Source organism: Daucus carota, chromosome 3, assembly GCF_001625215.2.
Source record: "Daucus carota subsp. sativus chromosome 3, DH1 v3.0, whole genome shotgun sequence".
Lineage (NCBI taxonomy): Eukaryota > Viridiplantae > Streptophyta > Magnoliopsida > Apiales > Apiaceae > Daucus > Daucus carota.
This window is the reverse complement of record NC_030383.2, coordinates 45,215,322-45,226,236: the sequence shown is the minus strand read 5'-3', so window position 1 is coordinate 45,226,236 and position 10,915 is coordinate 45,215,322. Positions and strand designations below refer to the sequence as shown.

The following is a 10,915-nucleotide window of genomic DNA, read 5'->3' as shown; positions in this document are numbered from 1 at the left end:
AGATTAAACTTTTATAATATTTATTTATATATTGAAATGGTTGGTAGAAATAATATATATTTTTATCATCTATTTATAAATAAGTATATTTAATATTCATATATGTTATTCATAATAGTTTAACTTTTTTCAACTAACTATAAATTATAGTTAAACGGATAATTCATATTGTTTCATCTTTTTGGCCCTGCGCCGTGGTAGCATTTAGTTCTTATCGTATAGGTTCTGCTGAGTTTCATTAGCTTTCCTATCTACATGTTTCACACGGGAATTCTATATCGTGTAGATATTTCTAATAGTTGATTTTTCTTTTGTAGTACCCCAAGCATCTATTAAAAAAAAACATGACTAAATCAAAAATTTGTACTACTACAAATTATACCCATATTATTTTATTATAGTATAGTATATATAGTATATATTACTAAAATCTTTAAACCAAATCAAACCCAAACTGACGAACCCGAGATATCTTAGAGTAGCATCCGGAAAGCGTAAAATATAGGCAAACACTGTGAAGACCCCGACTTAGTATATGGAAAAATTTTGTGTGAGATATACGGAGATAGTACCTTGGCCCATGATTTCCAACACATGGAACCCACCTTTATCGCGGATGCATCTGTCAATAAATGTTCTGAGCCTTTGCGTCAAAGCATAACGCCAAAACACTTCAAACCTATTTGTCGCTAATTTATCTGTGAATAAATTATCTGAACCTTTTTCTTAAGACAGAATACCGTAACACTCAAAAACTCTATAAGCCACGAGACCAAGTCGTCGCTAATCATTCTTATCTAATGTCATATCCCGCGTGAGATTGAGGCCTCTCAAGTCCAAACTTAATTGATCAGACCACGTTCGATGGGGTCGACCTCTTGCCCCGAACCGATATATGTTCAACTCTTCGAACCGGGGCTGAGTTACATTTACGCGGAACGTGTGCATACCAACGTAAACGCCCCTCCCTTATTTTCTTAATGATAGACTTAACATTTAAAAGGCGTCGAAAAGTAATATTTAGTATATGATCTCTCATGGTGTTATCACAAATCCAACATTTGAAAGAATACTATACACTTGAAAGAAACAGTGTTTCCAATCATATTAAGTAGTTGTGCAGACAGTTGTACCATCCTCACGTATCGAATAGCTGTAAACGCGGTTCTTAAAATTGTACCGTAAAAAATTTGCAGAAAACAATTTGCCTATCATGAATTTACAGCTATTCGATATGTGAGGATGGTACAACCTGCACAACCACTTAATATGATTGGAAACACCGTTTCTTTCAAGTGTATAGTATTCTTGATCTTAAAAAAAATGACTCCCCTGTAAAGTGACTACATACACATTTATACAAGGGATTAAATTCGAACGCGATTATGAATCATCAAAACTCTAAAATTATCCTTTAAGTCACGTTTCTCATGATTATATATCATCAAACAATAGATCTTTAATAGTTAATTCCGATCCAAACACTAATTTCATAGGGTTTGAATAGCTTATAGAGTCCTTCGAAGCTAGAAATATGAACCTCGATTACATTGATGTATCTAACTTCATGTACGGCCTGAAATTAAATCTTAATAATTATATACTCTAATAAGTGACTAATATCTGTTTAATGACTCTAAAATTTGTGCTTGGAAGAAGCTGTGCACCTCCCATATGATATTGTAGAGCTTCCACGTTAAGTTTTCCTAGTCTTCAGGGAATCTCCACAAATAATCTCATGCTGCTTGTATCCCCTAATCAACTTTGCATCTAGGTATAAAACTGGCTTTCCTCACATCCAGAGCTTCCTACGACCCGGCCCATACCATAACTTCCAGGTCTCCCTTATCCACCACCTGCTTGGTGGGTTGGCCATTATCGCATTGTGGCCTTAATATTGTCGTGGAAATTTGCGTATGACAATTTTAAATTTTAAAAATATATCTGTTTCAGATTAGCTAATAATATTTCACCATATAGAGCATAACATAATATTATCTGAGATTGAAGGCCTAGTCACCTGACGGTAGATTGCTTGGAAGGATAAGGACTAGCTCCAAAACTAAAAGCACACTAATAAAACTTCTAAGACCATTATAACTTATTATCATATATATGTGATAATTGCAATTTTTATATACATGCAAATAAATCCGGATGAAGAGGTTTAAGGTTCAATTCGACTGAGATTCTAATAAAAAATTTTGGAATGTGTTTGGATAATCATAAACAGGTAAAAATCGGCTCTAGGATGAGTTTTTTGCTTATAGCCCATGTCTCATAGAACTACATAAACTTGATCCTGCGTATGCTGAAAATTTACCAGGACAAATTATATAGATATTTATGAGTAATGAAAACTCAAGTGTACACACAAAAAATACATGCAAATATATACTCAACGCGCACTCAGAATGGTGGCTAAAAACAAGGAGCTAAACCAGCAACTTCCTGACTCGTTCAAACTGCCAACACTACTCCACTAAACTCCTAATAAAACTAAACTACCTACTGACTTAGTCACCTCACTACTAGAAATTCGTCAATAGACATCGCACATTAGACATCAGTCGGAAGTGTCACCGATGTAAAATGCTTTTTTTACATCGCTCGTTTTATATGTGATGTCTTTCGGGTATCTTTACATCAGTCCTTAACATAAGTGATGTCTAAGCTCTCACTTTAAAATTTTTTCACATCACATTGTTTATGAAGCGATGTCTAATCTCAATTTTAAAAATATTAAAGCCCGCGCCCTCCGCTCCCCCGCCCTTAGTCAATTTTTTAATTAGTTCCCCCTACTGTTCCCCCCCCCCCCCCCTTTAACATATCATTCACTCCCGCCTCAGTATAAAACAATAAAAAAACTTTAAAAATAAATCAAAATTAAAACAAAATTAAAACAAAAGCATTCAAAAGAAAACAATCGGGACATATATACATATTTCTTTCAGACAGCAGCTCTTCCCCCTTTCTCTCGACAGCTAAACCTAGGTATGCGATTTTCTTCAATCCTTCAGTCCTTCAATCCTCGTTCTTGGTTTAATATTCTATTAACTGATTCCCTCTCTTCTAAACCCCCTTTCAAATGTTCTATTAACTGATTCCCTCTCTTCTAAACCCTAGGTGCGATTTGTGCGCGATTCGAAGCTGCTGTGTTCAAGCTTAAGGTTCGATCTTCAAGCTTAGGGTCGAGTGGAGCTTGGAGATTAGGGTTCTTTGAAGCTTGGAGATTTGAAGCTTGGAGATTAGGGTAGCTGCTGGGTTTTCGAAGCTGCTGGATAGCTGCTGGATTTTGGAGGTGCTGGGTTTCGAAGCTGCTGGGTTTTAGGTATATATATTCTTCTATATTCTTCTTTATATTTATATAAATGTTTCAGTTGCAAGTATAACTTGGTTAATCGATTTAAAGAGGGTAATCCTGATCGTCTCTTTTTGATGCCGCATAATAGCAAGTAAGTAGCTTAAGTGTTTTCTTATTTATTATAAATCTCTTTTATTTAGTTTTTTACATGATTGAAAATAAAATTTATATGATTTTAATAGTAATTGTGTTTTTCAAAAATATTTGTTAAAAATAGTTTCCATTGGGTATTGGTTCTGTTTTGGGGTGGCGAGGTTTTCATACTTAATCCTCTGCCTCGTTCAACTAGTTTCCCCAACTTGGAAAAAGCAATATCAAGGTATTTTCATTTATTTTTTTATTGATTATCTTTCTTATGGAGATATAAATGCATGTGCATTATTAACACTGCCAAGATGACAGGGCTGTGATTACTTTCAATGTTCAGGCCGGAAGGGGAAATAAAGCCCCAAGCTTCAAATATATTACAGTAAGCTTTCGTATTTATTTTTAACAATTTGTGCTACTGATGCTTAGAACCAGGGGCATTACTTTACTTACTATTTTGAGTTTTTTTTTGGTTAAATAGGGATGTCCTAAACAGCCCGGTGGAACTGAATGCGGCTATGTTATTATGCGGTATATGAAAGAGATTGTCATGGACAATGAAATGACATTTTTTAAAAGGGTATTTTTCTTTGCCTAATCCATTGTTGATATAATTAAATGGTGTACATATAAATTTAGGTATAATTCAATGTTATTGTTTTACATTTTTCAGTGGGCATCTAAGAATCGAAAAGTGATTTGTTCCAAGGCTGAGCTTGACGAGGTTCGGTTTGAGACACTTAGCCATATCGAGTCCTTCTTATAAACAGGCTTTTGGTTTATTGGAGAACTTTGTTTCCTTTAATTAGTTCAGTTTATGTAAGACAGGGACACTAGCTAGCTAAGTAGATTTTGTTGATAAATGGAGGGAAATGTAGTTGGTAAATTATGGTTGCTGGAGTACGTGGTGAACTGCTTGTAAATTATGGTTGCTTGGTTAATATTTAGGATTTGTGCAGTTTCTTTGATTGTGGGATGTAATTTGATTGGTAATGATTGATGGTAATATATTTGGCTTTTGCGGAAGTATTGTTTTGCTAGCTAGTTTTGTTTTAGTTCTGTTATGGTAGGCTAGACATTGGTAATTGGTTGTTTAATTAGTATAGCTTTGGTGTTGTTTTGGAATTTGTTGGAAATTTAAATGAAACAGGGGGATTCATAAGAAACAGGAGGATTCATGGCAATTTAAAACTAACATTTACATCACTTAGTAAGCGATGTCATAAGAATGAATACATATCAGTTAACAAAAAAAAGCCTGATGTTAAACTATATAATAGATATCAGAGTATAAAAATCACTGATGTAAAACAAGAACAAAGACATCGCTTTCTTAAAGAAAAGAAGGGTACCACATCACTTCCGATAAAAGCATGATGTAAAAGGTTATCATATACATCTATTTTACAAGTTTTAAGATGTTAAAGTATCATTTTATTAAGCATGTGACAAGTTTAAAATGATATAGAGGGTATAGGAATGAGGAACTGAAATTATAGTGAAGGTATCTACTATTAAAAAATACATCAGATTGTCATATTAAACGATGTGTAAACAGGTTATAGACATCGGCTAGAAAGCGATGTGTAATGCACTTACTTTTCTCATCACCCACGAAGACATCGGTCTGATTTTACATAGACATCGCTTTTTAGCCGATGTCTATTGACAAATTTCTAGTAGTGGGCCTGCCGTTCAAAAACAAATACATGGGCTTTATATTCCTAAACAAAACAAAAAAATAATAACTAAGTTTAAGATTATTCCAACAATCACCCTCATAATCTTAAACTTATGCAATTCCCAACAGTGCCTTCATTCTTTCAAACTTCACGCTGAAAGAATTTCAACGAGCTTATCTCCCTTATAATCTAAAACTTACGAAGCACTTCTCTTCATCTGTGATGCAATTCTCACCACCAATTTCTTCTAGGTGCGCGTCCCACTAATTTTATATCTTGATGCACTTCTCACCAATATTACAAAACTTGGGGTATTTTCCTTTCAAAATTCGGAGCAATTCTCTCCATAATTCTTAAAAAACAAAACTTTCCTATATAACCGCTCGTGACATGCTTTCTTGCTCATCACCGTATGCATCAACTTTTTCGTATTCTGCCTCTGCCTCTTGACCATCCGGGGAACCTCCAGTAATCTTGTATATATTCAGCTCCCCTCTGGACTTCTTTGGCCGAAACAACATTTGGACTCACAACCCCTTCTCGTCTCCTTCTGTGCTTCAACCACTCTGTTGCATACCAACCTGGCGCATCGTCTCTTACTCGAGACCATAGAGCTTTCAAAGTCCAAATAACTCCCTCTCTTACACGGCTCATCTCGTCTTTCTCGGCAGCCCCATACTACATATGCATTCCATACTACACATGAAGCTTCGCCACCATTATGCCACTACGTGCAGTAGCTTTCTTCTCTGCAGCACAGCCACCCGGCCATCACTCGAAGGTACATCAGCAATGGATTCACCACCGCCGATGGTTGAACAACCTAACCTCACTCTGATACCAAGTGTTGATAAAAAAAACTAAAATTTACTACAGAAGCTGTGTGTATGCGTTTTGCAAAAGGAAAACACTACATGTTCTCATTGCTTGAAATTAAAACAAATACATGAAATATATACTCAACGCACACTTAGAGTGGTGGCTGCAAACTAAAAGCTAAACCAGCAACTTCCTGACTCACTCAAACTGCTAACACTACTCCACTAAACTCCTAGTAAAAACTAAACTACCTACTGACTTAGTCACCTGCCATTTAAAAACAAATACATGGGCTTTATATTACTAAACAAAACAAATAAATAATAACTAAGTCTAAGATTATTCCAACAATCGCCATCTCCCAATATTCTCACAATTCAATATAGACACAAAGGCATTAATTGCCCCAAAGATGGGCGCCCACGATCCACTCTTCAACCCAAAAAATGGGATTTCGAGTGAAGGAGAGTTTTGAAATAACATAAGATTCATTTGGTACATCTCTCTAACACCTTAATGTTGTGTTTGGTTGGGATGAATGATTCCGGAATGAATGGAATGAAAAATGAACTATTTTATGGATAATTTTTAGGAAATTTCATTCTTTCCTCCATTCCATTCCTTACTTCATAAGCTAGATGTCACATCTTCAATTTGAGATGAATTGCTCAATTCTCTCCTATTCTCAATTTCTTCTCAAATCTTATCATATATAGCAATTTTGCACACCCTCAATTTCTTTTTCCAAACTTTATTCCTATCTCTATTAGAGTATTAGTTTCAAGTATTTTTACTTATTTAATTCCATTTCATTCCATTCTCCCCAACCAAATACAACACAAGGTTTTAGATGGACTAGTTCTCAACAACAACTCCGATTGATATGGATAGCTAACATAGATCTTGAGATGTCCTTAGTTGCCGGAGATCTCTGTAAATTCAGTCTTATCACCACAAAATCTCCGCTTTCAAATGCGACTGTAAACCTTCTAAAACAATTATAATTCATTCACCTCTTTCAAGAATTCAGCAAACCATATCTAAAATGTTGACATATTAATGATTATTATATAAAAAAGATAGATATAATTTAAGAAGTATAACCGCTTGAATAAGTGACAATAAATCTATGGATCAAAAGGTTAAAAGAGTTGTGTTGAGAAAAGATTTTGTGCAATTTGGCAAAACCTAATTCTGGCTTTTTTCGATAAAAAGCCGGAAGCACTTATAAGAAGCTGAGAATGCTAATTTTTTTTTCAGGACTTTTATTCTTTACCAAACCGTTTAATAACTTATAAGTCTTAATTTGTTCACTTCTTTACTTTAAGTAGTAAGCACTTTTTTAAAAGGGTCTTTCTAGTGTGTGCCCATGGGCACACATTAAGCACTAAATTTGATAAATTTGGTGGATTTTGATTGGTGGACTTGATGTATATGCAGGGGGACATCCTTATTTATGATTAGATAACCAATAAAAATGCACCAAACTCATAAGAATTAGTGCTTATTGTGTGCCCATGGGCACACCATAGAAAAACCGTTTTTAAAATTATGCAAACGGTTGGTGCTCCGGTCAAGTACACATTCAACCGATGTATTCTAAATTGCAATTTTTTATTAATTTAATGAGTTGACTACAAAATCTTCCAATTTAATGATCTAGTTGCAAGTTGCTGATTTTGATTATGTATTAGTCATCTAATCCCAAAACATCGGAAGAAATCAGATTAAAGCAAACAAGATCCAACCCAGAAGAAAGTCACGAACGAAATGATCACTTCTCTTCAGATTGAGTATTAAAACATATATATGTGTAACTTGATGATTACATAAATCAGGCTCCCAGTTTGCATTCACAGACTACTGAATCATATATATCGATAGTTAGATACAATATATATAGATGCATTATGCATGCATAGCTGAATAGTAGGAGTTATAATTCATGAGAGGTCTTTTAGATTTTTGGATCTTTGTTGACGCAACCTCTTCTCCTGAGATAGCAAATTCGCGAATCTGAAGGAAAATCACATGATCAACTTCACATGCACAATGATGAAACAGCTAGCTAGCATAAAATTCAATCTTTTGTATGCACTCATATATCCACACACACACACACCTTATTAGAGCTTCCTGATTAGTGCCTCCATTTTGCACTGCTTCTTGTTTACCGTTTTCTAGGTTCATCCTTGATAGAGGGTTGGTCAACAAGCTTTGACCGATTTCTACAAGTTCCTCCATATTCTTGCTTGTTGCCTTATCAGTCGATGCGGCCTTCCCTTTCAATGAGTCATCCTGATAACAAATTTCCAGGATTTAACTAAACTTGTCAGCTTTATTTTTATTATTTCCTTCCAAACCATCTCAGCTACTCAAATTTTGTGTGTACCTGGATGCGAAGATAGTTATCTTCTCGTTTGATAGATCTGAAGATTAGGGACATGTGAAGGTCAACCATATCTCCGCTAGCATAAGTAAATGCATCGACCAGAGGAGAATTCCCATGGCTGTAAAGCCAGCCGAGAACTCCCCACTTTGCTGCCATTTTAGCATTGTATTTCTTCTCTGTTTTCGATGTTCCAGTTCCCAGTGAAAGCACCAAGTATTTCCCATACTGTAACGGGTCTGCTGGAGTGCGATCCTCAGGGCTATCATTGAATGCCATCCCTGTGGGTTTCATCGCTAAAAGTGCCTACACCAAAACTATATAAATAAGTAAAAAGGGCGTATATAAAGATTAGATACCATATGCTTAATTGGTAATGTTTATTAGGTAAATAAACAATGAGCTTCAAATTAATTAGGATTCTTACAGGGTTATTTGCTGCAATTCCTCCATCAATAAGATGGAATTCTTTGTGGTTTCCCTGAGGATCTTGTGTTTTGAAATAATTAGCTGGAAAGTAAGTTGGCGCCGAGGCACTACTAATACATACATCAGATAACAAAGGATTCATAGATGCATCTACAGCTGCCTGCGTGAACCACATATACACAATCAGATTTATGAACCAACTCATCAAACAATCACATATCATTATAGCCAAACACTTAATTACCTCAGAGGTTGAAAAAACAATTGGTTGAAGTAAACTGATGTCAAATGTGGGAATTACAACTCGGGTTAATGTTTGATGGAGCCTTGTATTTGCTAGCAAATTTCGTATCATCTTCCTTTTGTACTTACCATCGTACTTTGGCCCCTTCAAAGCTCTCAAAACTTTTGGTATCCGCAAAGGCCATCTGTGAATTCCTTAACAAATTAATGAGTAGTTATATTTGTATGCATACAAATAAGATTAATGTGTAGGACAATTGTACTTGGATTGCTGAAATATACGGGGGCCATGCGCCAGATAGAATGGGACGACGTCTTTTGCTTGGAAAAGAGGACGGTTTTCGGCATTGGGAGCAGCTAGCATTGCTGCTATCAAACTTCCCGTGCTAGTTCCAGCTATTACATCAAAATAGTCTGCAAGTCTTGCGTTTTCTCCATCCAATTCCTTTAACAAATATATAATCATTATATTTACAGAATTTACTACACTAGATAGAATGAAAACAAATATAATTGTTTTTAAAAAGCATGCACTGATATACTTGTTTATATTTACTTGTAATTTGGATTCGAGGAAGCTCAGGATGGTGCCTGGAATAATGCCTCTAATGCCTCCCCCGTCGATGCTTAGAACAGTAAGCCTATCTCCCAGACCTGATGATTTACTACTCACGACTCCATCATGACTTCCGTTAGGTTCTTCCATTTCTGTTCCCCCTAATATTATGTTGTTAACTGTTCAGGACCCTTAAGTCTCCGCGAGCCTGTCTATATATAGAGCCAAGCAGCTCAAGCACTAAACAATATGCAGACCACAAAATTTGAGGATCGTGCTGAAATTTCTTTCCTAATTGTTTTTCGATGAAAGGATAATGTTAACTTAACCTAACTCATGTCATTTTTGTATTAGCCTAATAAGTAAGTTTTCAGACGTCATTAGTATGTCCTTAACAACAAAATCAGTAGATAGTAAACATCAAGATGACTTGCAGTAGATAACCAAGCGTGTAGAGATTTACAAAAGTATGAGATAAATCCCATCGGTTTGGCAGTAGAAGAATATGTATCAAGATGAAGATATCAAGACGGAACCCCTACCAGGCTTCCATGCCAAGAATGAGATAATCAACATTTGGCACATATATCGCACATGCATGCATTGCACTGTCCCGTCTGTCCGGTAGCTTATGTTTAATCACCAGTTCATATCATGTATCGGTATATATAGAAATCTACTTCTCCAGCCTCAACGGCAACGCGAGCGTCCCATCGTTGGTTAAGAAGCTGGTCTGACAAGAGGCGTTTGGTGATCTTTGTTACTTATCATTTAACATGACTTGGGTCTGACCTAACATCACTGATAAGCCATGAACTTATATGTGTTGGGATAAGTTTAACTTATTCCTGATTCATGAGTTATTAAAAATATAATAATTATTAAAAATATAATAATAATGATTTATGTGTAACTTATAACTTATTCGTAATTTTTATCAGAATATAAAATTACTGAAAAAATATCTAAAACTAATTTCTAATGTTTAGTCAGCTTCTGGCTATGATTTTAAGTCGGCTTCTTGCTTATTACATTATTACATAGATGGATATTTTTCAGCTTATATATAAAATCAAAAATGATTGAAAACATGAGTTTTAAACTCAAATAAACAGGCTCTTAATGTGATAAGTTGGGAGATTATATAAAATGTTTATTCAAGTAATTTTAACTTATTAATAATTTATGTGTTTTTAAAAATGTAAAAATAATAAAAATGATTTATGAGTTATCTATGACTTATGAGTAATTTCTAAAAAAAAGTTAAAAAGATTAAGGCATAAAAAAAATATTTCAAACAAACTTGTGGTTTTTAGTTAGTATTTGACTTATTTCTGATTTTAAGT

At 34.9% G+C, this 10,915-nt stretch overlaps 1 protein-coding gene across 1 annotated transcript; it reads right to left on the bottom strand.

Moving 5' to 3' along the window:
- Positions 1 to 7,712: 7,712 nt before the first annotated feature.
- LOC108213416 (patatin-like protein 1) lies at positions 7,713 to 9,748 on the bottom strand. The gene is made up of 7 exons (XM_017385203.2): positions 9,570 to 9,748; positions 9,277 to 9,458; positions 9,015 to 9,198; positions 8,769 to 8,930; positions 8,345 to 8,647; positions 8,075 to 8,250; positions 7,713 to 7,968 (listed from the first exon to the last, which is right to left on the bottom strand). Exons 1-7 carry the CDS (start codon positions 9,717 to 9,719, stop codon positions 7,896 to 7,898), a joined length of 1,230 nt encoding a protein of 409 aa, XP_017240692.1. The 5' UTR covers positions 9,720 to 9,748; the 3' UTR covers positions 7,713 to 7,895.
- Positions 9,749 to 10,915: the final 1,167 nt, after the last annotated feature.

Bases quoted from the DNA above. Each gene is read 5' to 3' on its own strand.
- LOC108213416 (XM_017385203.2), bottom strand. From the start codon at position 9,719: ATGGAAGAACCTAACGGAAGTCATGATGGAGTCGTGAGTAGTAAATCA. The intron at 8,648-8,768 runs GTAAGAATCCTA...GTTTTGGTGTAG, and splicing joins GAATTGCAGCAAATAACCCT to GCACTTTTAGCGATGAAACC. The intron at 8,251-8,344 runs GTACACACAAAA...ATTTGTTATCAG, and splicing joins ATAACTATCTTCGCATCCAG to GATGACTCATTGAAAGGGAA.